Source organism: Daphnia magna, linkage group LG5, assembly GCF_020631705.1.
Source record: "Daphnia magna isolate NIES linkage group LG5, ASM2063170v1.1, whole genome shotgun sequence".
NCBI classification, from domain to species: Eukaryota; Metazoa; Arthropoda; class Branchiopoda; order Diplostraca; family Daphniidae; genus Daphnia; species Daphnia magna.
Genome location: NC_059186.1, coordinates 11,707,258 through 11,734,537, shown reverse-complemented (window position 1 = coordinate 11,734,537; position 27,280 = coordinate 11,707,258). Strand labels below are relative to the sequence as shown.

General features: G+C 42.8%; 3 protein-coding genes across 5 annotated transcripts; 2 read left to right on the top strand and 1 right to left on the bottom strand.

Moving 5' to 3' along the window:
• Positions 1 to 1,302: 1,302 nt before the first annotated feature.
• LOC116923421 (protein timeless homolog) lies at positions 1,303 to 24,594 on the top strand. Its single transcript, XM_032929874.2, has 15 exons — positions 1,303 to 1,503; positions 1,614 to 1,948; positions 2,010 to 2,144; positions 2,208 to 2,861; positions 2,930 to 3,489; positions 3,654 to 3,832; positions 12,390 to 12,452; positions 16,643 to 16,706; positions 21,079 to 21,289; positions 21,447 to 21,589; positions 21,742 to 21,830; positions 22,916 to 23,131; positions 23,219 to 23,620; positions 23,714 to 23,901; positions 23,988 to 24,594. Exons 1-15 carry the CDS (start codon positions 1,407 to 1,409, stop codon positions 24,357 to 24,359), a joined length of 3,708 nt encoding a protein of 1,235 aa, XP_032785765.2. The 5' UTR covers positions 1,303 to 1,406; the 3' UTR covers positions 24,360 to 24,594.
• Positions 3,547 to 10,967, bottom strand: LOC116923423 (insulin-like growth factor-binding protein complex acid labile subunit). The gene is made up of 7 exons (XM_032929879.2): positions 9,651 to 10,967; positions 9,159 to 9,311; positions 8,214 to 8,317; positions 7,995 to 8,128; positions 5,918 to 6,248; positions 4,733 to 4,925; positions 3,547 to 4,657 (listed from the first exon to the last, which is right to left on the bottom strand). The coding sequence occupies exons 1-7, from the start codon at positions 10,179 to 10,181 to the stop codon at positions 4,208 to 4,210; spliced, it is 1,896 nt and encodes a 631-aa protein (XP_032785770.2). The 5' UTR covers positions 10,182 to 10,967; the 3' UTR covers positions 3,547 to 4,207.
• Positions 24,595 to 24,702: 108 nt separating the features above from the next.
• Positions 24,703 to 27,088, top strand: LOC123472306. 3 transcript variants are annotated; one of them, XM_045173687.1, is made up of 6 exons: positions 24,703 to 24,843; positions 24,966 to 25,003; positions 25,056 to 25,097; positions 25,264 to 25,345; positions 25,841 to 26,052; positions 26,181 to 27,088. In XM_045173687.1, exons 4-6 carry the CDS (start codon positions 25,291 to 25,293, stop codon positions 26,259 to 26,261), a joined length of 348 nt encoding a protein of 115 aa, XP_045029622.1. In that variant the 5' UTR covers positions 24,703 to 24,843; positions 24,966 to 25,003; positions 25,056 to 25,097; positions 25,264 to 25,290; the 3' UTR covers positions 26,262 to 27,088. The 3 variants fall into 3 exon arrangements, with proteins under 3 accessions (XP_045029622.1, XP_045029624.1, XP_045029623.1); XM_045173689.1 differs by lacking the exon at positions 24,966 to 25,003 and having other exon boundaries at positions 24,704 to 24,843; XM_045173688.1 differs by lacking the exon at positions 24,703 to 24,843 and having other exon boundaries at positions 24,863 to 25,003; positions 25,224 to 25,345.
• The last annotated feature ends 192 nt before the right edge of the window (positions 27,089 to 27,280 follow it).

Below are 27,280 nucleotides of genomic sequence, written 5' to 3'. Positions count from 1 at the left end.
TGTGGCACGTCTGGTCGCCCATCTCAAGTCGTCTGGTATCGATTAAGAAAATAAAAGAGTAACTCCTTTTTTTTTTTTTTATAGAGTTAGAAAAGAAGAAGTGAAAAATTGGCTATATCAAGCAAGAGAGAGAGTCCCAGAGAAAACGGATGGCCACACAAGTCGATTGATTCTCTACTCTCGGAATTGAATGTCAATTCTCAAGTGTTTCGTTTCTTCTTTTTCTAAAGAAAGAGCCCAGAAAAGAAATCCATTGATCACAAAATCAAATTTTCCAAATACTTCTTTTTGCTTTGCAGAAAAATATGAGGACAGTTTCCCCAGTTGGAGACTACGATAAAATATAAACTACCCAATATAAAACGAACTCTCAACAAGGGCCCGTGGAAACGGGGAAAAAAAAGAATAGATTTGGTTGGCGGGTCACAATCTTGAATAATCTTCCATGCGTGCAACCCGTCTCCTCCGCCCCAAGTCAGTACAGACTGACTACCCCTTTAGGGCGACGAGTTCACACAATTGGATCGATCTTCTTATATACTGTGCTGGACATTACCATATCATTGGTAGTCTGCATTCCATTACGCACACACGTTACCCTCACGCCAACAGCAGCAGCCAGTGAGTACGAAATGCAGAAACGTCGGAAAAGAAACCAGATCTTTCTTCTTGTTCTTTCTTCATACGTTCAACCCGATATAGGAATACAAAGAGGAGACGTTTCAATTGAGCCAAACAATAAAAAAATAGAGACTGCAGGAAAGATACAGAAACATAATATACTGACATAAAAAAAATGTTGGACGAATGGGAAAAAGAAGATTAATCCACCTCTATTACCCTTCAATGCGCGTTCTGTTGCTTGAACATTGTCATTCTGGCGTCAAGCCAATCCCACCAGCGTCTCTTGCACATGATATACCTTCTCGTCTACTATTCAATTTATCTTATTCTTGCGATAACTCTGCTATACTCGTAAGAAAAAGTAGATACCGTACAAGTTGTATAAATATCGTTACGTATAGCCAAAAGAAGAAAAAATAGTTGCAATGGAGACGAACACTGTCGCTCGATTGCAAATCTCATTCCCATGGAGCGTCTGCTATTGCCGTTTCTTTTGGTTTTAATTTGATTATTTATTTTTTCCTTTTATTCACCTGTCACTTATATTTCTGGTGATCCTAGTTCATTTCTTTTGTTTTGTGAACTGGAGATGAATGCTGAAAAAAAACGCTCATTTTAGAGCGTATGCAAATATTAGCGTTTCCTATTTGATCTAATTTGGCAATGCCTGCATACGTCAAGCAGACGACCATAACTTCCAGTTTTGGCGGGCTAGTGCCTAATATGCACGAAGTCTTGGATCATTTTTATTGTTCGTAAATCCCTCGTTTTAATAGTGAAGAATGGTAACGCCATTCTTGAAAGCGGAATTAACTGCTGCAGTTACTAGTTTGGGTTATACAGAAGGAAATAAATACTTCAAAGATCAATATTGTCTAGGTACTTCGTTAAAAAAAACTGTTGATTCATGTGCCATTTTCCCTCACCACGTTGTGGTCGGTCGTATTTCTTAAAACAATTCACGCATGACAAATTTCTTTGTATTACAGAGGCCTTAAAGGATCTGATTCGTTATCTTCGTAGAGACGATGACACTCTAGGAATCAGAAGGGAACTTGGGCAGATGAAACTTGTACAGACAAATTTGATACCAATTATTTGTGAATATCACAGTGATGAAACCCTATTTGATGTTGTACTTCGTCTCCTCGTCAATTTAACGAATCCAACCCTGTTACTGTTCAATGAAGAAGTGCCTACTGATAAAGTTACAAGAAACTATTATCTGCAACATGTCAGCCATTTGCAGAGCTACAAACCAGTTTTAGCATCCGATAAATTGTGGGTAGTTTTAACTGACAAACTGAAGCTGCTTCTAGTCAAAGTAAGTAGTATTTGAATTATAAAGAATAAAGGATCAATCTTAAATGTCCCCTCCACTAAAGGAACCAGAAGATCGATTGGAGGATGACAAATTGCTAACTGAGAGAATCCTGATTCTGATACGAAACATTTTGGATATACCTATAACGCCAGAAGACGAGAAACGAACAGACGATGACGCGAGCGTTCACGACCAGGTATTAATGACTTGATACAAATTCATTTCCCAGTTTGTATTGAATGCATAATTGATTGTGCAGGTGCTGTGGTCCATGCATCTCTCTGGGATGGAAGATGTGATCATTTACCTTGCATCCAATGAAAACGAACGTCACTTCTGTATGCATGTGATGGAAATTATATCTCTCATGCTGCGCGAGCAAAATCCCGCCACGCTTGCCCAAGCAGCCGCACAACGTTCGCTCGCCGAGAAGCAGAAAGACACCGAAGAATTGGTGGCCATGGTACAAAAGGAAAGCAGCGAACGAGAGGCAAGATATAAAAAGATGACTGCCTCTAGGAGTTCCATTTTCCGCGGAACGTTCTGCGTTAAAGATGTCAAGTCAATCAGCGAGAAAAACCTAATCGTTCACCGAACGTTGACTGATGGCAAACCCATCGATTTCCATCAGAACAAGGTGGCTAAAAGAAAGGCCAAAAATCGCATGCCATTACCGAACTGCGACGTGACTCGCAAGTCGACTCTCTCCATCCGTCTGATGCTGAAAGAATTCTGTCTCCAACTGCTCAACGGAGCCTACAATTCTCTGATGCACATCGTCAAAGATTGCCTGATCCGTTTGAAAACGCAGGATCACGATGAGACGTATTACTTATGGGCCCTAAAGTTTTTCATGGAGTTCAACCGTAATAGCGGCAAATTCCGAGTCGAGCTGGTCAGTGAGACCATGTCGGTAAGAAATGCAACCGTTTTCAGTCTCCCCGACCAGTAAAAGGGTAACGGTTTCTCTTTTTTTTATAGGTGGGGCTCTTCCATTACATTCAGACGCAGGTTCAAACGTACTCTGAATCCATTACTGTGGACAAAAAGAAAGCTGCTGTATGGTCCCGTCGCCTTCACGTTGCTCTGCGCGCTTACCAAGAGTTATTGATGACTCTGAACGCCATGGATAAATACGGCTCTGAATCCATCCGCAAATCGTCTGAAGTCCTTAAAAGCAACGTCTTCTACGTCCCAGAATACCGCGAATTGTGCCTCGTTTTGCTTCTGAACTACAAAGAAACGCAACACTCGCTCGACTACCTGAAAGATTTGGTCGAGACCAATCACATTTTCCTGAAACTGTTTGAACAATTCACTAAAGGCAAACGGCACCTCATCGTCCAGAACAAATCGAAAGCGCCCCAAAAGCGGAAAAAGGCCAAGAAAAAGAAATCGAAGAGCGAGGAAACATCTACGCCTCCGCCAACATTCGATGAAATTGCCGTAGAGATCAGCTCCGCCCTACAAGAGCAACCGACTCTGACCGACGACATTGCGCCCTACGATGCCGCCTCCGATCTTCCGATGGATGATCAAAAGTAAGTGAATTCGTTTGAAATGACTGAAATAATTGAATTGCTGACCAAAAAAAAAAATTGTTGACACGATTTTTTATTTTCAACATTTCAATTGCAAGATATCATCAATTATTATTTTTTTAAATAAATTTTAATTTCCATCGGTTTTTTTTTTGGGGATTTAGGGTTATAGCCATGGGTAAAATTCAGCAACTGCTCAAGGAGGCCAAAACCCATCTGGCTGTAGCTCTACTGCGAACTTGCCGTGACGTTTGGCCGGAAGGGGAAGTCTTTGGCCCGCCTGAAGTGGGTCCAGAGCACGAATTACTTCTTTTACGCGAAATCTTTCACACCGATTTACCGAGTAAGTGAACACATCCATTTTTTTTCTCTCTCTCTCTCTCTCTCTTTCTCTCTCATTCTTTTTTTAAATCCCCGCTATTACTGTGTCGCCCCTGGCTGCTTTGCGTTCGAATTTTTTAAGGGTAGGAACGAGAAAGAGATGGGGGAGAAAGGCGCGAGGGAAATCGATGGCTGCAGAGAGACCCCATCATTCCCACTTTTCCGTTTGTGCCTCGAGGTATGAATGTGACCGGATCCCCATTTTGATTTGATTCCGGCCTGTGCGAGTCATTTTGGTCGAAGTGAAACAGCGTCGGCATAGTTTTTTTTGTTTTTTTTTCTTTTTCCTTTCTAGGGTGGGTTATTTTTATTGATTGATTGATTTTTTAAATTGTATTTAATGGTGTGGTGAAACTGCCAATAGGAGCCGTTCGTGCTCCGTATCGTTTTGGATGAGCACTGTGCTCCAGTGATCGAAATCCTCGGCCGGAATCCATCCGAGTTTGACGAAATCCTTTTGCGGCAGTTGAGCCGACGCGTCTTCAACTCCGGCGACGCGTCGTCGTTTCCATAGCGCCGTCGTTTTAGTGCGGTTCCAATGCGATCGTTTCATGAAACGGTCGGCAATGATGAATAGGACGACGATGAGGATTGACAGGCTGAGCAACGCCCCCACTAAAGCCAGCGCCTGTTTGGGTGATTTTGTCACCTCCTTCTCAGTCGTATCTGACGGTTCATTAGCGCCATTGTGGGAGAGCCTCATCGCGCTGTCTGGAATCGTACTCGTCGATGTCTCTGCAGCATCCAGTGCATCGGTTGCCATGGCAACCATCGATTCGCCCTCCGTCTAAATTGGCGACGATTATAGACGTAGAAAATGAAGACAAACTGTGCGGGGGGGGGGAGGCTCTTTTTGCTTTACCTTTTGTTGATCGGGAACGGCAGCGATGATAACCTTGACTACTGCGGTCAAGTGTCGTAGCCTTTCGGCATCCGCTCCAGGGATGACCAGCGGATTGTCTGACAGATCGAGAAAACGCAATCGGACTAAACTGCCAAAAACCTCGGCGCTGACGTGGCTCAGTCGATTACTTCGCAAGTCCAGTCGAGTCAGGCTATGGAGGGGGGGGGGGAGACAAATAGTAAAAGAAGAAAGAAAAAATACAATTTTATGATTGCATGTATACATAAATTGTAGACACACGGGGGTCAGCAAAAAAAAGTAAAATAAAATTTAAACGATTGAATTGGATGGCTATAAATTTTATATTGCCGATGTTTTGCTAGTTGTCTAAATTCGCTATACGATTACGACCTATCGTCAACAACATCCTAAACAAAAACTAAACAAAACAAAAAAATGTTCTGTTTTTGTTTTGTTTTGTTTTGTTTTTCGGCTGAAAATGTCCCGATGGAATCGCAGTTTTATTTCTACTTTTGTTATTGCATCGTTCTTGTTTACTCGTTTATTTTTACTTTTTATTCGATACTTTGCTCTGGTGGTTATCTCCTATTTCCCTTCCATCGGTCTAACTCCACATATATATACCGCCATGCAATTTTCATTGGGATCCCCATTGTCAAATGAAAATGGGCCTTTAATCTTCTTTGTCTCGGACGTCTCATTTGCTTTGATATTCATCACGTGATGAGTCGTATCTGTTTTTGATGTTATCCAACTCGCCGCGACAATTGCAAAATGGCTGGCCGCAGCCCATCGGCTGTGTCGCATTAGGATCTACGAAGGCGATGCGCGGCATATGCTCCGTTAAAAGCTTTTTGCCTTGGGGGGGGGGGGGATTTAGTTAATTACTAATTGCCTTTCTGCAATGGGCAGGGCTACTCTAACGAGGTTTAATCACGAGCAGAAAACGAGAAAAGGCGTATTTTCGGCTGCATTATGGCCCATGAATAGTAGAAATTAGGACTTTGGATTTTCTTGGGAGGGACGTCATCACACGCCATCTAGATGAAAAAGGGTTGTGATGCATCGAATAGATAGAGAGCAAATTTTCTGGGTCCTTATTAGTTTGGATGAAAGGTTCGTTGTAAGGAAAGGCAAAAAATCATGGAGGAGGGGGAGGGGATTGCAAGAGTTAAGACTAACCTCGTCAATTGATCGAAAGTCCCCGTTGCGATCGAGACAATAACGTTGCGCGCCAAATGAAGCTGATCCAATCGTCGGAGACCGATGAAATCTGCAGCTGCGAGGGCCGTAATTCGATTGCCCTCCAAGTGGAGCGACGAGAGCGAGGTAGACGGAAGACTGGCTGGAACGCTGGCCAGTTGGTTGTCGTTCAGCGAGAGCTCTTCCAGCAGCTCCATCCTGCCCAGCGCGTCCTCTTCGATCTCGACGATGTGGCTGTCGTCGAGCAGCAACAGCCGCACTTGCGGAACGCTCTCAAAATCGCCTCGATGCAACCGGCTGAAATTGTTACCTACCGGCCCAAATGAGTAACACAAATATTCAATTGATCGGACGCTGTTTGTTTCACTGCCGAAAATTGGATTAGCCAGTCGAGTTCTTGTTCTTCATCGCAATTCTTTTATTACCTCCCCCCCTCTATCTCTCGCCGTTTGTTTTTTGTTTTATTTGTTACGTAAAAAAACAAAACAAAAGGAAATGCAGTGGGGTATCGATTTGCAGCGCATCTCTTGAGAGAGTTTCCGCAGTTTCCTTGGCAAGTTGTTTGAGGGGGAAAGTACCGGCCGTGCTGACCTCTCTATATCGATTCGTATCGTCTAGTTACATGCACGTTACGCGTTCCTAGGTACAGTGCCACCACGTTTTCTAATGCGTATCGAACTTGAAAGGAGGCTGGTGTTTACTTTCATCTTCATATAATTCAATATGAATGATGGACCCACGGGCCCGTGAGTGGCTCGTAGTCGAAAAGAAGAAAGGACGGATCGTGTAACTCGGCTCTAATGCTTTTCAGAGAGGTCTCCAACTAAAGCGAATATCACTATAGCCTTTTTCATTTTTTTTTTTTTGAAAGAGGGAGGGAAAAAAAATTATTTGCATATGACAATATAGACAACCATGAATTGGTAAAAAAAAAAAGTCAACTACCACGTGAAAAAAAAAAAGGGTACGGGGGATCCTATCGCAGCCAACTGTGTTGGATAAGCTTCTTGCGTGTATCTCCTTCCCATTTTTGTTTCCAAATCTAGGATGATACCTCCTCCTTCCTTTAGGTGGGGTAGGGACGAAAAATGAAGGAAATTCTTTATAAGATGTCGCGTCGATTCACGGTAGGGGATAAAAAGATAATAAAAAATAAAAAAGAGGTCCATTATTTTTTATGTTTCGTATTATTTTCCGCACAGCTTGACGAAACAAAAACAGCGAAAACAATTCAACTGGAATTGAAAGTAATATTTCCTTCCCACATCCGATTATTATTGTTTCACGACAGGCAGTCCCATCTCCCCCCCTTTTTCGAAATAGGAATGCAAGCCGCTTGTTTGTTTTTTTTATCTGACGAGGAAGGACGGATGACACAATACCAAAGCAATTTAAAATTTGCGTTCCATCAGTGGGTGGGCTCGAGAAGGGGGAAGAAAAAAAATATTATCTTTAATAATATGCTTGGAATGATTGTCTATAAGGCTTATATGGGTTGTTTTTGAACGTATACGTGCAAGCTATGTAATGTCTATACGTTTTGTTCTAATGCCTTTTAAGGACGAAAATCTTATTTTTGTTTCTCTCTCTCCCTCCCTCGATGGCGTGATTCAATATTGTCGAGCAACGTCGTGTAAAAAGGGTGGGACTGATTGTATTTCGGTCCGTTGCTTTCCTACATCTAGATCCCTATGGGCTGCTTCGAATGGAGGACGGTGGCACTGTTGCGCTACTTGCCATTAAGGAAGTTAGCACCAAGTCGATCGATATGAGACCAAAGTTTGTTTGGGTTTTTGTTTTTTGTTTTTCTCCCAGTTGTTTCGACGATACCCTTCGTTGGCTATTAATGATGAAATGCTTGGATACTCGATATCTACGCCAAAGAGTCGAACGAACGTGATACTCTAGTGTGAGAGAGAGAGATACGATAGTATCGATTTCTTTTTGTTTTTGTTTTTTTTCATTCTCGTGTACACTCAAGCGGACAGATGGGGGGGGGGGAGGAGGAATCAAGATTGATGCAGGAGAAAGAGACTTGCGTATCTTTCTTTCTTACCTGACAGCCGGAGATCCCTGACGTAACGAGCAATAAGACTGGGTACACTGCGAAGTCCGGCCGAGCTCATGTCGACGTAGGCCGGCCGAGCGGCAAAAAGGTCGACGTGGTGTATTTCACCCAGTGGATTAGAACTGTATGAGCAAAGGGGTGGGGGTTGGGGTGGAAAAAATGAAGTCGATTCTAAGATTTAGATACTTCAAGATCAAGATTTATTACCTTAAAATCAGGTGGGCCAGCTGGCCCAATCCTTGAAAGGCACTCTCCGCAATGGCGCCGATTCGGTTGCCGTCGACATTTAGGGACTGTAGGCGATTCAAACCCTGAAAAAAAAAAAAAAAAATTCAATTTAAAAGGTTAGGAAAAAGATAAACGAAAAATTTTTTTATTGCATATAAAACATTTTGATTTGAAAAAAAAAAAAAAACTCTTTAGATTTCCCCCCCCCCCCCCACCCCTGTGGGCCCAGTTGATGCAATCCGTTGAATTCTATATACACACAAAAAAAGTGCTTGGATGTGCATCCGGAGTTGAATGTATACATATACTATTTCCGATCTATCTTGTATGCCGACATTGATAGAAAAAAAGAAAGAAAAAACTCATTACGAGAGGGCGCGCTTCTCTCTATTTATACGAATGCGCAAAGCTCAGCTTTTTTGATGGCGCCTATTCAATCGTCGAGTCTTCAATCAGTTTGTTATAAAAAGACCGGCTGCTTGCTCTTCTATTTATACAGCATGTGTACATGTTTACGAAACTTTTTTTTTTCTTTTTCTTTCACTGTCCAAAGTCTTTTTTTGAAAGAAGGTTCTGATTTTACGTAAGAAGGCAAAGAAAGATGGAGGCACAAAAAAAGAGAGAGAGAGAGAGACAGTTCCGCTTTTGGAGACCTCGCAACGAAGGCTCGTTGCGAGTCAATTCATCATTTCATTTTCTCAATCGATGTGATGGGTTTTCTGAAGGCTCCCCCCCTTAAAAAAACAAAACAAACAGAAGCTTTAAATATCGGGGAAGGTACAGCGAAAGAGGGGGCACATGTTAGTGACGAGAAAACTTTTGCTTCCGCTTTTGCCAAGCGTCAAATCATCATTTTTTTGCTTGTCGCTGTTGAAACAGTCAGATAAAGGAATATCGAAAAGGCCGTAGATTGTTGTTTCTTACTTTGAAAATGTCAGCTCCAAGAACGACTAGGGCGTTGCCACGCAAATTGAGTTGCTCGAGGTTGATCAGGGTCTCCAGTGTGCCGTCGATCAGCGTCAGTTTGTTGGACGACAGGTCCAAACTCCTCAGCCGGATTAAACCTGTCAGCGTGTCCTGCGTCATCCCGCCAATGGAAGCCGGCCACACATTCGTCGAAGAAAACAAACAGCCCATATTATAGAATCGAAAAAAAACGAAAGTTTTCCTTTTTTTTCTTCCTCACTTTGAAATGGGAGGTGGGGGAGAATTTGGGCCAGACGGGCATATTTTTTTCACACTCGTATCGATTCACAGAAATTAAATATCGCAAAGCTTTTCTTTTTATTTAGACGTAAACGTCTGAAAAGCAAATTCAATTACAGGAGCTATCAGTGCCATCGGGACTAGAAAGAAAGAAAACAAAAAAGAGGGGGGGGGGGGAGCGAATACTTGATGTGTTCAATTTTTTTTTACCTGTGAAAGAACTGTCAGCTGGTTCTGACTCAAATCAAGCCGCTCCAAATAGAGATGGTTATTGAAGGTGGCGTTAGCGATGAAGGCCAGGCCGCAGCCGACTAGACTTAACTCGCTGAGTCGCTCCGTCCCGTTAATGAGCGTCTCATCGAGCCGTTGGAGGACTAAATCACGCACGTCCAATCTTTGAATGTGCGCTTGGCCAACGACGGACCAAACGTCGCCAGCGACGGCCGTCACCGTCGTGCGGTTGCCGAAACTCGTTTCTTGCAACTCGTCTGTTGCAGCGCAACTGACGAGCGACGATTCGAAATCGCAGAAACACGTCAACGGACAATATTGAATTGCGTCGTGCAACAATTCAGCGTCAGCTGCACGAATGGCGTTGGCATCGGTCGTGTTGCTCGCCGACACGCAACACGACGATACCGCCGTCAATATGAGGACGGTGCACGCTGCCAGCGATTTCATTATGTTGACCGACGGAATTCCACGTTGCAGTCGAGCCCACAATGTACTGCCTCGTCTCATCACTTGTTATTTCTCGCTTAATATCTTGGTAGAGATGGAACGCGGCTGTTTCCAACGACCAGATGATTCACTATGTTTTCGGCCACTAGCGACGAGAGACAGAGAGAGTGCAAAAAAAACAATGGCTTTCCTTCTTTCTTTTGGTACTTTTTTTCAATGTCAAAAGTGAAGGGACACACGCGGAGGAAGATGTTAGAAGAGATGCTGTTTGTCATCAATCACTTGAAAGAGAGACGAACTGGAATGCAAGTAGTGATAGTGGGTGCACCATTCCGGCTCTTCCATGGTTTTAGCCGCTATTCTTTTGGTCTTGTTTCTCGCAGATCATTCACGGACTAAGGGGCTTCTTTCGTTTGTGCGTGTTCGTGTTGTTGCTGCTGCTGCTGCGGCACCGCAAGGGACTAATAGTATAGGGCCGTGTACAGCCAAAAGTAGCAGTTGTAGTCGACTAATCAAGGCGAAAGCGACGCGTGCCACACACACAACTTGAAGAAGATGAATAGGACGTCTGATTGCAGTTGGAAAACAAAAGCAGACGAAACAGTACGAGCGGAGGGGGGTTGATGAGTAGTATTGTCGATGCCGATTTTGGTCGCATCCACGCAATTGTTTGGCCCGAATTCAATCGATATGGTTCATTACGATTTAAAAATGATTCACTGAAAGGGATGACAACTTTTTTGTTTTGTTTTTGTTGTTTTTTTTTTTTTTTTAATGTTTGTGAGAGGGTAAAAGAAAAGAGGAGTGGGATCGCCTATTTTGGAGACCCGTTCGCGTTAGCAGACGAGCCGCTACTGGCAAGTTGGCGGCCTGTGACGGTCCCTTTAAAATAAAAAATAAAATGTTGTGCATCGGGAGGGGAGGGAAGAAGGTGGTGGCGGTTGTAGTGGTCGCAGTGGTAGGATCGCACATCTGCGCAGAGCTCGGGGGGGGGGGGGAAGAAAAGAAAACGATCTTCTTTTTTAAAGGACCAAGGAATTCTTTTTGGTTTTGTTAGGTTCTTAACTTTTGCCATCCGCTGGATGATAGAACTCGATCCCCTCATCAATGGCCATTAAAGAAAAGAGGAAAGGTGAACAAACATTCAAACAAAAGCATCGCGCACAAAAAAACGGGGCGCACAGCCCCCGGAATGTCTTGCAAGTTCTTATGACTCTCTGATTATATGTTCCATTCGCTTTGATAGCCGCCTATCCGTTAAGCTGTATAGAAATGATTCTGATTTACTTATTTTTATGGTTAGCTTCGCAGCATACTTATCCAGTTGACCTCTTGCTATTGTTGTTATTATTCATAAGAAGGACATCGTTTGTTTTGTTTTTTTTGTGTGTGCCAAGATTGTGAAATGCAATAAAAAAATTGGGGGGGTAGCGCTTAACTTGCCTCTTCGGTTCGGGAGGAGTAGGAATTTAAATTGCAAATAAAGATGGCCGTTTCTTTTATCTCCCACCGTTCGCCTCCGTCCGTTTGGTCGTCTTCACGTATAATACAATATCCTATCATCCGACTGAGTGTATATATTTATATACATATATATAGATACTATGTACTGCTTAGAACTGTGATGTGGCTTCGGGACTCGGTGGGGCGTGTTATAACCTCTTCTGGCGGCCAAAGAGAAATAAGGCGATGGCTTAAGAAAGAAGAATGGCCGCGTGTAGGAGAGACGGCACAGTCGAATGATATGCTCATCTTTATCATTTCTTATTCTTTCAACGTCAAGCTGAGGTCGTATATTACATGTGTACGCACTGTGTACAATATCTCTTTCCGCCAGTTTTCATTGATTTGCCTTGTGCATTTCGAGGGGCGGTAGTTTTCCCTCTTCTCGTTCGCTTTTCCGTCTCATCAACTCGTTCTTCAATCCTGAATTTATAATGAGTGCATGAAGGAGAAGAGCGGCCCGGCCAAGGGTACGCTCTTGTGCGTGTGTCTATGAGCTTGCCGAGAAACTCGAGCTTTTGTCTTTGTTTATACACACACTCGACTTGTCCTTTAGTTTGTCACGGTCTGCTGAACTTTGTCGCCTAGCTACAAATGTTGTCGTGTGATCGCCATACCGTGTCTTCCCGCACCCCCAACGTCTTCGCACTTCATTTCTCGTTTCATTTTCTTTTCTTATTTCTTCTTTGTTTTTTTTTTGTTTTTTTTGTAACTGAAGTTTCAAAGAATTTCGTATAGCGTCAACTCATTGTGTTATTGTTTCAGGTGTTGCTGGGCACGAGCCAACAGACGATTGCGATGGAGCGGACTCTGACGGCAAAGAAATCGGTAATTACGCATTTTCTCTTTCAATCTTTTTTCGTCTTGTCTTTAAAATTTCATTTTTATTTTTATTTTTAATAGTAGCCATTATGTGTGTAAGACGAGGCGGAAAGTAGGCAATAATAATATGTCCTCTCTTTGCTCGACAAACTCCCAACGGATCTTGCAACCATTCCCAACTATATCCCACCCTAGAAAAGAAAAAAAAGAGACAGGGGGCAAGAACATCCATAGAAGATTGCGTCGTGCAGCACAGGAGCACATGCGGAACGATCTCGTCAAACAAAATACGGCAGACATTTTTTTTTTTTTTTTTTAACACACACACGCAGTAGAAAACGAGGGGGGGGGATCCTTACAGATGGATGGCATAAAAGAAACTGGGATGAAGATGAAAATTGAACGGATTGTGCGCAACCCCCCATAACCTTTCCCCCCCCCTCTCTCTCTCGGCAGTCAAAGGTGATCGATACACAAACACATACACATTTGAAGGCAACCGTAAAGAAGCACGAACTTCCTACTTTCCTTTTCCTTTTTCCCTCTCTTCTTTCCGTCTGTTGTTATGATTCCTCCCCCCCTTTATTTTTTTTTCACAAGTCACAGCCACCGCCAGTCTTTTCTTGTTCCTCAATCCCAGCACGTACTCTTGCGCATTTTGTGTGCGTTTTTCTACTTTTGAAAGTTTTCGTTTCGCTTGCATTTGCATCTCGCCTTGTCAGACGGAAAATCCGCCAAGCCATTTTGCATTTTGCATTTTTTTTTTTTTGAGATTTTGTACGTCTATTTTATGTATCGAACCTTTCAGGGTGGGCGAGTAGCTGTGCACTTTGGTTAGCATCTCCTGACATGCAATGATATATACATATCAGGCCGGAAGAAAGGAACGAAAAGAAGGTGGGGGGGGGTTAGTTATGCAAGTAAAAAAGCGGAAGCAAAGGCTTGGCCTGGAAAGATTTTGTTTTTAGAGGCGAAATCCCAGTGGGTTGACTATGACCTATGGACTTGCCACTTTCTCTTCATTATTATCAACAAATCCGCTGATAGTCGTGATGAGTTGTGAGGCGTGGGTGTTTTTTCTTACATCATTTAATACCAACTAGATGAAATTATTTTATTTAGTTGTCCATTTCTCTTCTGCCCCTTTTTTTTGTTTCTTTTCTTTTCTTCGTATATAAATATACCCCATTCTAGACCATCACGCTCGGCTGATTAACTTGATTGATATTCCCGGAATTGCCTCGGCTTTAGCCATTTATTTTTTTATCATTTCATTCTACGTGTTCTGTCTGTGTGCGTATTCCATCAGCAGTCTTTTGACAAAAGAGAACTAGGCAGCGTTGTGTGTATGTAACGTGCTCGGAATACGATTCAATTACCTTGTGCTTTTTGCCACCCCAACGGCCATCATCCACCCACACCGTCCCCCCTTCCACCCCCCCCAAAAAAAAACGCATTGCACGTCAATGACGGAACGATTCCGCACTTCTTCCTTCACCACCACCCCCTGAAGACACACCAACCACCCGGCTGGTGCGACGCGTGAATAATATGAGGTCATTTCCCGATGTAACGACGGTGTAGCATTGTACGGGGGTGGGGAGAGTGTTGGGAGACACACACATACACAAAAACGGGGGGGAGGGGGGAGCTCTCTCCGGGTTATTGGGGTTGAGTATTTGTGTGTATTATATAAACAGCAGCAGGCGGCTGCTTGGCGCTTTACAAAACCAGGACTCTGTAATATCTGGCGTTGCAGATGAGACACATCAATACTCGCCGACGTCCCCCCTCGTGCCTTCCGTCGTGTGTAACCCCATCTCTTGTGTTTTCCTCTATACCATAGCCCCACATTCGTTCTCCATCAAAGCTGTTTGGATTGGATCCCATCTTTCTTTAACGATCGGGTCTAGCCCGTTCAAATAACACCCCCTCCACCTTTTCTTTTTTTTTTCACCCTCTTCTCGGCTCGCAATCTGTCGTCTGTTTCGTAGATTCGAGTGGGGGGGACCAATCAGGTTATAGAAATGTTTCGTAGATTCGAGTGGGGGGGACCAATCAGGTTATAGAAAGGGAGAAAAAAAAAATTCAGCACGGGAGCTTTGCCCCCACGTAGGCCATCCGTCTTTTTGGATACTTGGGTCGATGTCAATCAATTTATTTTTTATTTATTAATTTTTTTGTACTCTCTCCTATTTTTCGGGGTCTTTTTTAAACAAACATTTTTTTCAACAAGCAATCATAACGTTTTCTACTTTTTTTTTTGTGTTTTGAATAAATTGATTCATGGCGATCGGGGTCCTATTCGTTCTGCGCTCCGTTGAATAGACAAGTACCGCCAGCAAACAATGCGAGTATTATGTGAGCAGAATGGCAGATAGTGAGAACTCTTTGAGAGACGTGTGTACATTTAGAGGGAGAGTGTGTGTGTGCGCGCCGCGATATTAAGATGATGGATTGTGCTCTACATAATAGCATTCACGCACTCACGCCGACCCATTTTTCTTTTTATTATTATTCTTCTTCTTCTTTTCTTTTGTCTTATTACGTTTCCTTATGCCCCGTGATAAATCCAGCTGCTGCCCTATGTTGTTGCTGTTGTTCTTTCGGCCGTCAGCCATACCATCAACTCCGCATCTAAAAAATGTTTTTGCTTTCCGTGTTCCAGTTTGGGTCACTAGTCGCTAGCGAGACATTCTTTTCACATACTCTTTATTTGTTTATTTTCTAAACAAATAATTTGTTGTTGTTGCTGCTAGAATGAAAGCGTGAAGGAGACAATGTCGTCATCTTTGGGGCTTTGATTGTAATCATGTCTAGCCGCTTGTGATTTTTCGTATAGGAAGTGACTTGAATGTTGTCCAAGTCCTCCTTTTGTGTGTGTGTGTGTGTGTTCCTACCCGGATATCAATGCAATCCCCCTTTCGAATGTGTGTAAGAGAGGAGGTGACTAATGATGGAAGAGAAGGTTCCCTTTTTTGTCACTGCGACCCGTCAGTTTGGCGGGGTGACATCGAGAACGGATCCATCAGCGTCACGATGGCAGAAGGGAGGGGGGTCTTGGTAGGAACCAATCACGGTTGAAGAGGTTCTTCTTCCGTCTATGTACACACATCTTCTTTCTTGGCGCATTTCTTCTAATGAGAGTGAGGAAACGTTCCGACTTTCATGGCTTCGTTCTCAAAACTCAGGAATCCTTTATCTCCCGCCATTTCAATATGAACGACGAAAGAAGTTGACGGGAAGACTTGCATCGAACTGACGTTTTCACTCTACAGCTAAGGGTGTCTCTCTCTCTCTCTCTCTTTTTCTCAATATTTCCAACCCAAACTTTTGTGTGTGTTGAAGAGATCCATCCACAAGTCGAAAGCTCTTTCACGCATTTTCCACGAATGAAACGTCGGATGCAAACGGGCCAAATTTTTTTTTTAAATGCGAAAGCTCTCATTTTTTTTTTTACACATCAACAATGAAAAGAGAGGGAATGTTGATGTCTTTAGAAAGTGAACTGGAAAATTGAAAATGGAAAAATGAGAAAAATATGAATGAGACCTTTGCCTTTCAAGACCTGGGTAATCTACGTACTTCTATATTTTTCTTTTGGCCAGCACAGCTGTTGTCTCTTTGTTCCCGTCTGATGAGAGACGTGAAAGAAAAGAAAAAAAAAAAAAATGAAAAGTAGTTTTTTTTTTTGTCATCCGAGACTCCTGGAATCCGGTGAAAATATCATCGGAGAAAAAAGTTGGCCATCCGTGGCTATCGATCATCTCGTCACTTCAATTCGGGCGTGAAAAGAACACGCACGCACGCGGCAAAAGAAAACGGGTGAAACAAAAATTCTTGCGTTGCTAACGGGAGCAGAAAATAACATTTTCGCAGGGGAATCTCCCAAGAGCATCAGCTACGATCCTGAATGTGTTTTTTTTTTCTTTGTTTGTTTTTGTTTTGCTTTTTTACGTTGCAAAATCCCATCGTATCGAGTAGCGCGCGTTGCGTGCGAAAACTCATCTGCAAAACGCGTAAGACGAGAATGAGGGACGTTGGCGAGCAGACTAAAGAAAAAGAAGAGCGCCATCGTTGTGAATAGCAATAATTAGCGTTTTAATTGATAGATGGATTGAATATGAGCAGACTGCCGAGTTGCATTTCTCTGTTATGTTTCTAATCAACTTCTCTTATTATTTGATGGGACGCAGAGCAAGAAGAATTGGCAGCGGAGAGGAGCGAAAAGGAGCTTCACTTCGAGGAATTCATTCGCAGGTAAGCCCCAAACAATTGATATTCTTCTTTCTCTCTTGTGTTTTTGACTCATTTTGTCGGGTTCGCCGGGTGTTTGAAATGAAGGGGATGTTTCGAATCCGACATCGCACAAAAACGAAGCGGAACGATATTGAAAGAAAAAGGCCTTCCACCCAACAACTTGTAATCCACACTAATTGCTGCGTTGCTTTGTTTGTTTTTTTTTAATTCCCCGCCTCTTTGATTGCGGGTTGCTCTTAACCATCAATGTTTCTATGTGCACGTTTGGACTTGTCACGCAGGTCGGGCACACACAAGCGATATAGGGTGGTAGGAATAAAATGAAAGCCGTTGACTTGATCGTACCTTTAGGGCAATTCGGCAAAAAGGTTTCTAGCTGGCCCATTACCTTTGAGGTCGATGTGCTCTACGACTGTACGATAGTGGCCCTTTTTTTTGTGTGTGTGTGTGTGTGTTATATTCGGCCGTCGTCCATAACAGCCATCAATGTCGAAGCTGTAGATTGCCTTTGGCCCGGTAGCGTCTTCAATGCCGTTACTCTGAGATGAACACTTAAGATATTATAGCCTCCCACTGTCCCCCTTTTCATTGGATTGTTCCGCTGGCAGGTCAGAGAAAGACGTACGAGGGCAAAATGGCTGATAATTTTCCTCGTGAAATTTGTTATCCTACTAGAGAAAAAACCAAACAAAACGAATTCATCTTTTTTCTTTGTCTTGCAATTCAATCAGCAACGCGGCCATTGGCGTAGCGAACGGCCTCTCCGAAAACCCCAATAAATCTGTAACATCCAATCTATTCTTTTAAAAAGTAAAAACGCCCTTCCCACACTACCTCTATTAAGCGAATCAATTGCAGGTGCCGTGTGCAATGCTATATAGGAAAACGAGTAGGGGGGGGGGGGAAGAAATAATCCCGGCCGGGAGTTGACTCTCACCCTCTCGTCGTCCCCACGTTTCTTTTCCCTTTTTTTTTTTTCGGATGGGCAAAGATAATCTGAAGCTTTTTGACTCGGCAATGTCAGCAAGAGTGAGGTACATATTTATATACGTCTATGACAGCCTGCACTTAACGACACCCCTTTGATATTCTTTGACGTCGTAGAGTTCCCCTTGTTCGTCTGCCTAGGATATGACGCTTAGTTTTTTTTTTCTTTTTCTCCGCAACGAAAATAAAGATGGGGATTCCTTCTTTTTTTTTTCCGCCGTGTGTGTGTCGCTATTGATCTGTTGCTTTGCAAATCAAATAACGTTGACGATGCGGAGGCGGCACATCACCGTGCCAGCGACATACACACAACAACAACAATAACAAAAAGGTAAAGGGAAGAATTTTGTTTATGTCGATGGAAAGACACACCAAGTCAATCGGATCAATTTGACCTTGTCTTTGATGACCAGTTTACCATCAATGCAATTGGTTTCAATCTTGTTCTCATAGACACACATCCCGACTCCCCGAGCAAAGTTGTTACATTAGTGAGGGATTTCACGGAGATTGGCGCACAAAAAGTACGTGGCAAACGCATTTCCTTCTTCCCTTTGAACGACTTGCAAGTCCGTGATTACAATTCCGCTTTTCTTCCGGGGTTTGTTTTTGTTTTTTTTTTTGTTTTTTTTTGGGGGGGGAGGGGTTGGCTAACAAACAGTGTCACTTAGCTGGCCGTTTTGTTTTATTTTAGATAAAGAAAACAAAATAAAAAGAAAGAAAAGTTTAGTGGATTACCGATTCTGCCGGCGGAAAGGGAGAAAAGAATCCCCCTCTTCAACTTTAGTAAATAAACCATCGCTACACACAAAAGTAGAGTCTATGCACTTTGGCTTAACCGCGGGACGGCCGCAGTTCTCTCAGTTACTTCCGCCTGTGTACTTTTGGCCAGTCCCGTAATCTTCCCTTTCTGTGTGTGTGTTTGTGTGTGAAGGGGCTCTGATTCGATACGTAATCGAGTAAAGTATATACGTATGAAATATATCTCGTTCTCGTTTCATTATCAAACGTTCAGCCACTTGTATACTTGAGCACAACTAAAGGATCTAGTTCTCTATTTGCGGGGGGGTTGTCTCCATCGTCTTCGTCGTTGTAAGAAAAAAAGAGGATGTCGATGGCGATGACTGGAAATCCCATTTTATTCGCCGACCTTTCAATGTCGTTGCACAACTGTCACGTACGATTTCACTGTCAACGTGTTTTTGACCAATCAAATCTCAGTTGGTTGCTACCGTTCACGCTGCGCTTGTAAAACAGCTGTATATTTTTAAGTATTTTTCTTTTAAAAAGCGGGGGGAAATGACTTTTCTTTTTCTTTTTTATAAATAATAATCTAAATGCGAAAAGAAAAAAATGTTTAGAAGACATGTGTTATTCAATTTCACGGTTGTCGACTACCGCCAAGGATCAAAACGGAAATGAGGCAATGTTGGATGGACCCTCTCATCTTCTAAAACGTTCCATTTCAAAGAGCTATCTCATTTATTTTTTATTTTTTACAATTTATTATTATTATTTATTTATTTTTGAAGACTTTTGATTTTCTGTTCGGGGGGCAACCCCTTTGCTCACCGTTGCCATTTCACCCGTTCGCTGTAATTGTGCATGTCAAGAAAGAGGAGCCATAGCGGCAGACAAAAGAGACGTGATGAGTTTAGGCGAGTGAACTCGATCACACGGACGGGAGAGCTACTTTGCCCCCCCCCCCCTCGTTCAGTCTGTTTCTATCTCTTCTTTTCTTTTTTTACACGCCATTTTTTTTTTCAACTAGATGAAACGGTTGCCACTGCCTTTCACGATGTTCTCTTTTTCTTGATTCGATTGGCGAATACTTCCTTTTTTTTTGTGTGTGTGTGTGTGTGCTCCCCTTCGTCTGGATTCTGAATGCCCAATTTTTTTCGTAACCTCCGGGACCCTTAAAAATGAGAAATTATCTTTAAGATGCGCATTAAAATAGAAAATCTACTGCGGGACTGATGGCGACAATGGCTGTCGATCGATAGTAAGGAGAAACAAACGGGAATAAAAACTATTCAACACATGCACAAACACACACACCCACGTGTTATCCTTTAGATGGGCTGCGTCGTTATATCCAACTGAATCGGAAACAAGATAAATCAAATAACAAGGGGGTAAGCGGAGACCTTGTATCGAAATGAGGCCACTGTGTGTGCGTGTGTGTGATGTATTATCTACCTCTTAACACGAGTCACGAAATCAGCGGGTTGTTTTTGTTTAACATACAAGCAACAGAAAAACTTTGCCATTCGGCTGCATCGTTTGTTTCCAAGTTGAGCTTTCTAGATTTGAAACAATAAATATTGGATTACATTGCCTTCTTTTCCCCCTATTTTTTGTTCTTTTTTCGAAAAGAGGTAATGGCAGAATGAAGCAGATCGAAGAGAATTGTTAACTTTTGGCGTTATTGACGTAGACTAAATTACGCATGCGACGGTCATACACGTTGCATCGAAATTTATATCCAATTTTTATTAGCGAACTAAAAACACATGACGTCCCGATTTCCGAAACTAAATCTCATTCGCGTTTAAAGGCAGACCACCACCAACCCCTGAAAGAAAGAGTACAGATGAAACGCGATGAAATTCAGGCGAAAATGGCTGGCGACAGAGCCAATCACGCAGTCATCCAATTTGGATGATGGGCGAGTGTCCCGCGCTGACAGCCACAGCGTGAAAATGGAATTAAAACGATGCCGTTCAACGTATCCCGCACGTTATTGTAGCCCCAATCCCCCAAGTGGTGTAAGAAGAGCGAAAGTGAATCATAAAGGCGGGACGTTTTAAGAGTCGATGTCCCATTACGTAATACTACAGTCAGCGATATTAGTTTGCAGGTGATTTTCATTTGCCGTGACTGCTGGCAAACAGTTGGGAGATGAAACGCCGAAGCGGACCCAATGGTTCTGGACCAACTTTAGCCTTCTACACCGCGTCGTTTAAGATTTAGCGCAATCAATAACGTAAGAGGAAGGAAGGAAAGGTTTGAAATGTATAGAAATGGGACTCTGCAATAGTTATTACACGCGGGATTTCAAATAATAGATGAACGTTAGTGGGGGAAAAAAAAAACAGATATCGACCGGCGTTGGTTTTATTTCAGGGGAATTGCGTGTTTTGAATTCCAAAAGAGGGAGTAACAAAATAAAATTGCACGTTCCGGCATCTTTTGCTCCGTAGCCAAAATTCATGGAGGAATTCATGGAGGAAGTCCTTATCCAGTACAGTTTGGCAGATGTTTGGGTACTTTTTCCTTCCGTCTTCTTTAATTGCTTCCTCTGATATTTCACGTGTTTTTCTTTTTAGCTCGAACATTTATGTGTACAACTACGTTTTGCTATGTTGACGCCATCTGTTGATAGGTTTGCCCATAAAAACGTTGCGCGCAGCTACTGCCATCTACTGAGACGCTACGCAACCAACACGTCATTGACGAACCACTGCCTCATCAAAATGCTCCACAGGATCGCCTGGGATTGCAAAATGCCCGCCATGATGTTCCAGCTGTCACTTTTCAAGACATTCCAGAAAATCATGAACGATCCGCTCGCCAAAACCGATGCTACCGTCAAAGTAAACATTTTTATTTGCTCCGCCATTTTATTAGCAATCACTTTTTTTTTTTTTTGTTTTTTTTGTTTTTTTTTCGACATTGATGGATGGATGGATGTCACGTTCCATGCTTTGACTTTCTCTCTTTTTTTTGGCATCTTTTCACATTGCGCATTAGGAACTGTACAAGTTTGCTATTTACATCATGAGGAAATTTGCCGAAACGGCGCAAGTCAACCCGAAAATCTTCGTGGAACTGCTGTTTTGGAAGACTGCCAGCGAAGCGGTCGAAATTGAAGTCGGTTACGGCAACGTCAAAGAGTAAGCAAAAAAAAATAAATAAATAAAACTAAACTCACGATTCACTTATCATTGAGCTATGCGGACTACTTTGAATTCAAATGCCTTTGATCTACTCATTCGCTCATTGCATTTTCACGTTTGTTTTTTTGGTTCCATGTTTACGTCTGAAGCCCGAGCCATTCGCGTGCCGTCTGGAGCGAAGAGGAAGAAGATGAATTAGAGAGACTGTATCACGAATTGAGAGACGTCCAAGATGGTGGTAAATAGCACGCGTTCTTCTGATACCTTTGCTTTGCGTTTCACTTGTTTCTTTGACATTCGTGTCCGTCTTCTCTTCTACGTCCGAAAGGATTCGCGGAAAAGCTTCCAACCAAAAAACAAAAACCTCTGCATGTTACGTAGCCCTAGATTTATCGTTGCTTTTGATTGAAGAAAGAAAAGTCTTTTGTAGTTTTCCTATACTTTGTGAACGTGTGCGAGATCTAGTGTCGCTTCGGGATCAAAGTGTTCAAAGGGCGTGAACGCAGAGTCCTCGACGCAAGAAAAGTGTGCCGTGGGATCCATTCCTTCGGGGTAGAAAACGAGGGGGGGACCTTCCGCAAGAGGCATCCAAAATTAGCCAACAAAACAAAAAAACTCTTCGAAGTCGAGGGAAGAACACCGACAACGCAAGAGATAAAAAAGAAGAGCGGGGAGGGAGAACAAGTCGAGGCAACAACGGAAGAATAAAAATCCAACGAATGTGTTGAAAACGTGAAACGCCGACCGAACAGTGCCGCCAGATTTGAAATAGTTGCGCCTACATTCCGCACGGATGTCTAACAAATGGGACACGCCCTGTCCTCGGTTTCCCGAAACATTTCCCTCTTTTATTTTTTTTTTCTCTACGATATACGATATATCTTAACTTCTTCTTATTTAATCATGACAGCATTCTAATGTTAGATGCGTTGTAGACGCATTTTCCACGTTCCGTTTCACGAGAATTTTCTTTTTTTTTTTGTTTCTTTTCTTTCCCCTCATTTTGCTCTGATGGGGGCACGCACTCATCGGCCGGAATCGATTTCAGAAAAGGGATTACGTATCGCTGTGATGATGGGATTATTTCACTGATGGGAACTGAGCGCTGGGAGGAGCCAAAGAACTTTTGCATATGCGGCGTGACTGACTGTGTGTGATGAAATTTCCGAAAGTTACATTTGAATGGTTTCCGTTGCGCGCTCACCTTATATTACGACATGGCATATGTTAGCCTTTTAGCCCGTTATTAAATTCCGGGCGCTTCTTAATCCCGGCGCACGTTTTGATTTTCAATGTTGTCCTTGTTTTGAATGATTTTCGCAGAGGGAGACGTGGCCGATCGAATTTTGGCCAACCTGATTAATCAGAACCGCAATCGACGTGCCGTGATCAAGAAAATGAAGGAAATGGGTCTCATCATGGACGCCAAGAGCTTAGCGAAGACGAAACGATCCGTAAAAATCCGTCCGCCCAAGGAATGGGGCGATCACGAAATCGTGGAATTGCGCCGCATTTTCGAAGAAGTCCGCGGTTCATCCGGTATTTGATTTCTTTTTGATTTGTTTTGTTTTGTTTTGTTTTTTCATTCCCAAGCCGTTCGCATTTTAAAGGTTTCCCATTTGACAGATCCGTTGGCTTTGCTGATTGATCGACTGCCCATCCCCCGCGGCAAAAGTCGCGTCCGAGACAAGATAGTAGAACTCGGCCTGGTCCAAGACGTCAAGGAGTTGCGCAAGAAAAAAGTCCGTTCGGCTAAATCAGCCGGTAGGAAGGAATCCAACCGCCATCAATCCGATGACGAAGGGCCGAGAGAAGGTCCTGCCAGTCTGACAGATTCCGAATTGGATGAAGAAAGTGAGAGCGACGACGAAGAAGAAGATGACGAGAGCGATGGCGAACCTTTCAAGAATATGAAGCACAAGGAAAGCAAGTCAAAACGGCCCAAACAGTACGGATTCGCTATGAAGAAAACTGATTATTTTAGCCCTGAAATGCTGGCGGCACAACTCCGCCAACTGGTCGACGATGGTCCGTAATTTTAGTTTAGGATTTTTGTCTTCAAACATAGCCATACGTTAGACACACACCAGCACTTAACCGGTTTCCCTGCTACACATGCAGGCCGTAAAGAAGGTTTAGCCTGGCTGGCCGAGTGTCTCAGTGAAGCCCTCGAGGATCGTGAAGACGGAGAATGTGATGAGGCCATCCCTCTAGTGCCGCTCACGGACTGCGCTATTGCCAGTATGGAAGATCACACCTTTTTGAAATTTATAGCCAAAGTTGGATTGGCTCCCCCGGCCAACGAACAAGTTTGTTTTTTTTTTGTTTGTTTTGAAATGACTTCTGGAACATTTGGGAAGTCATTCCTAACGATTTTATTTCTATTAAATTGTAGGAACAATTCTGGCGCATTCCGTCTACGCTAATGGCGGCTGATTTGCGTTGCAGGATCGATTTTCTAAAAGGAGCGTCCGTTTCGGACAGTGACGGCGGGAAGAGCGAGTCGGCCGAACGGATAGACGACATCTCTGGCAACACGAGCGCCAAACGGTTGGCTGATGAACCGATTCCTTTGGGCTCGCATAAACGTCGCCGCATCGTCCATTCCGAGTCGTCGTCGAGCAGCGACGCAGAACCACAAGATGTTGAACAACAAGAGGTTGCAGATCCAGCTGTTGTTGTTGTTGAAACTTCGTCAACAGCTGCGTCAACAACAAGTCGCAAACGATTCGCTGTGCTCGACAGCAGTAGCGACGATTCCCAATGAAAATGATTCCCCTTTTATTATTTGTTTTTTTTTTTTTTTACCGACAAACAGAGCACTTCCCAAAAGGTGGGGGAAATTAAACACAAAACAAAAAGTTGTGTGTTGACAACAAGAGTCAACGCCTTTTGTTTGCGTTCGCGGCATTCGATTTTTCCAAACTTTCTTCGTACGTCAGCCAGTATTCAAAAAGTTTGTTTTGCCTTCCTTCGGCCAAATACACTGGCTTTAATCAAGAGGCAGCTGCCGTATCGTAGCATCAACTTTGCTCCCCTATTGACACGTTAAACGGCATTCGTTTCAGTTAGTCGCTAACACCCACCCACCCCGTGGCTTTTTTTTTTTCTTTTTTTTTTCAATTTAAAGAGAAGATGTGCGTGTTGTTATTTTCTACAGCTCATTAGAGCAGAGGAAGGGCTAATAGAATGTTAACGTCACGCCTGCGCTCCGTTTTGGACCCACTTTTCCGTGCATATATATAGAGGAGGTAAGAAAGTGAGATTTTGTGGTCAATCGAAGAACGTTGCCATTTCCGAATTTGTTTGCCTTTGGTCAATTGCTTAGCAAAAAAACACAAAATTTTTTTTTTTTCCGATTGAATACCTGTAGAAGATATCAAGGATAAAATATTCAGCCAACGCAATTGTGTGAGTAAATTTCTTTTCGATTTTAAAGTTGATACTAATTTTCTGTCTTTAGATATCGTTCGGATACTGTTCAGCGGAAGGACTTCCGGATCGAGTAAGTTGCGCTGCGACGTGTATTTCACAGTTTTACAAGTTGACATCCACGTTTTTCCTTTATTATGATGATGATTTCCATGTGACTTTTTTTTTTTTAAATATACTTCCATCCTGGTTTACTTAGGTGGTTACGACTTTTCCAATTAAACATTTCCGCTTTGTAGGGGGAAGGATTTACAACGCAATTCACAATGCATCTCTTCTTCTATGTGATCCACGTGACGACAATGCTGGCCATCGTTTCAGGTGATCCGTCATGTTTAACTGTCATCCCCTTTCATTATTTTTTCCCCCTTTACAGGCAACTCAAATAGGTCTACCAAATAAATTATTTAAAAAAAAAGTAGGCAGTCAAAACTTTGTAACCCAACATCATCACAATTTAAATTCCCCCCCCCCCCAAAAAAAGGAGAGGAAAAAGGTTGGGTAATACAGTAGTAGTGGTGTGAAATCGACTGACGGGTAGGGGGGAAATCTCATTCACTTTTTGACAGCTTAGAAGAGGAGGAAGAGCGACTCTGTCCGGTTTTATTTTTATCCCTCCCTGTAGAAGAACAACCGGGAAAAAAAGAAAGAAGAAGAAAAGCTGCTGGAAATAGATATTTTTAATTCCTGTCCTTCTTTTTTTTTTTTTTTCTCTCACTCTTTTCATTTGTCGTAATGCGGAAGTGAGACGCTCATTCACCAAATTGAAAATACATTTTTCATGTCCCCCCTTTTTTTTTTTTTCGTTTAACGCAGGAGCCAGATCGAGAGGAGACGGTGGTTGCGGCGTCTTTGGCCATTCCTGTCTCGGTGGACATGGAAAACGAGCTTCTATCGATTTGAAACCAAACATCGACGATCCGTCCACTCGAATTTGGCCCAATGCTGTTGGACAGCTCGCGTCATCCAGAGCTGTAACTCCCATTCAAGAGCGATTAAACACCAAACCGCTTCAAGCTTTAGAATTGGTATAACAGTAAAAACACATTCACTTCCCATATTTGTATGAAATAATTCCCGTTTTTTTTTTTATGTTTATTTCAATGACGGATTTGCGCACCACATTGAAAACTTCCGGCTGTTATTGTCAAACCAGGAATCGGTTTTGGTATTCAATGACATCCCACGAGGCGCTGAACATTCCAGGTATTTGAGCCAAGAAGATTATGACAACTGATCCGGATCGTTTTTTTTTTTTTTTGCCAACACCTTTTCCCTCCCCCGTGTCCCTCCTCTTCCATTTTCGCATTGTTTGTTTTCCAAAGAAATGCAGCCAACCATTTTTCCCTTTTAAAAGGTCATTGTAAAGAGACGTAAATAAGGGAAATGCACCGGGCCAATCGGTCTTAACGGGCGTAATGGACCGGCAAACTTGTCAGTACGAGAAAGTTTGGAAAAACGGACACAATGACCAGGTGCAGAGAAGAAAGGGTAGGGAGGGGAAATGTTGAAAACACCTGACATTTGAAGGTCATCTCTTTGCTTATAAGATCATTCACCAAAATTAAACTTTAAGTGATTTATTTTTATTTTTGTCCTTCGGTGTAGTAACAATTGGGCGGCCATTTTTTTGTGCTGTGAACGTGGCATTTCCTGTTGATGTAATACAGCATTAGCTCTCTCTCTCTCTCTCTCTTCCCTATACTCTTTTTTTAAATCTGTATCCAACCTTTCATTCTCTTCCTCCTTTCTCCCGCCTTCTCCGAAAATGCTGTGTACTATTACTACGACTACTACAACGCATACCTGCGGGTATTTTCTTTGAATTTTTTTTTACCCCCTCGAGGCTGTTTACCTGTATCTTCTCACTTTCCCTCCATTTTTGTCTTCTTTAGGTGTGTCTCGCCCCATTTTCTTTAAGCCCTATTATTACCATTATTATTACTTTACAAACATGCAGTGCATATTTCTCGCTCTACACAAACATATTGTTGATTTTGCAACATGGCTATCGGTCGTACGAGAACGGGTCGATGGGTAAAATACACTTCAATACAAGCTTGACAGCAGGCGTTTATTTTCAGACATGCAGGTTTCAAATATATACCGGGTCGAACCGAGCAATGTTTGTGGAAAGTGGAATTGAAATTGACTCTCTTAGAAATGAACCGAAAAAATGATATTAAAACAAAAACAAAAGTAGCTATGAATTTTAAGTTTGAAAGACATTCTTACTAGCCTCTTATCTCGAGTGGG

What these genes read in the sequence shown, in the direction of transcription:
- LOC116923423 (XM_032929879.2), bottom strand. Translation starts at nt 10,181, where the DNA reads ATGAGACGAGGCAGTACATTGTGGGCTCGACTGCAACGTGGAATTCCG. An exon ending in CAGGGATCTCCGGCTGTCAG is followed by an intron (nt 6,249 to 7,994) that starts GTAAGAAAGAAA and finishes TTGGGCCGGTAG; the next exon opens with GTAACAATTTCAGCCGGTTG. An exon ending in CCGTTCCCGATCAACAAAAG is followed by an intron (nt 4,658 to 4,732) that starts GTAAAGCAAAAA and finishes TCGCCAATTTAG; the next exon opens with ACGGAGGGCGAATCGATGGT.
- LOC116923421 (XM_032929874.2), top strand. Translation starts at nt 1,407, where the DNA reads ATGGTAACGCCATTCTTGAAAGCGGAATTAACTGCTGCAGTTACTAGT. An exon ending in CAAAGATCAATATTGTCTAG is followed by an intron (nt 1,504 to 1,613) that starts GTACTTCGTTAA and finishes TTTGTATTACAG; the next exon opens with AGGCCTTAAAGGATCTGATT. An exon ending in CCGCCAACTGGTCGACGATG is followed by an intron (nt 23,621 to 23,713) that starts GTCCGTAATTTT and finishes CTACACATGCAG; the next exon opens with GCCGTAAAGAAGGTTTAGCC.
- LOC123472306 (XM_045173687.1), top strand. Translation starts at nt 25,291, where the DNA reads ATGCATCTCTTCTTCTATGTGATCCACGTGACGACAATGCTGGCCATC. An exon ending in AATGCTGGCCATCGTTTCAG is followed by an intron (nt 25,346 to 25,840) that starts GTGATCCGTCAT and finishes CGTTTAACGCAG; the next exon opens with GAGCCAGATCGAGAGGAGAC. An exon ending in CGCTTCAAGCTTTAGAATTG is followed by an intron (nt 26,053 to 26,180) that starts GTATAACAGTAA and finishes TTGTCAAACCAG; the next exon opens with GAATCGGTTTTGGTATTCAA.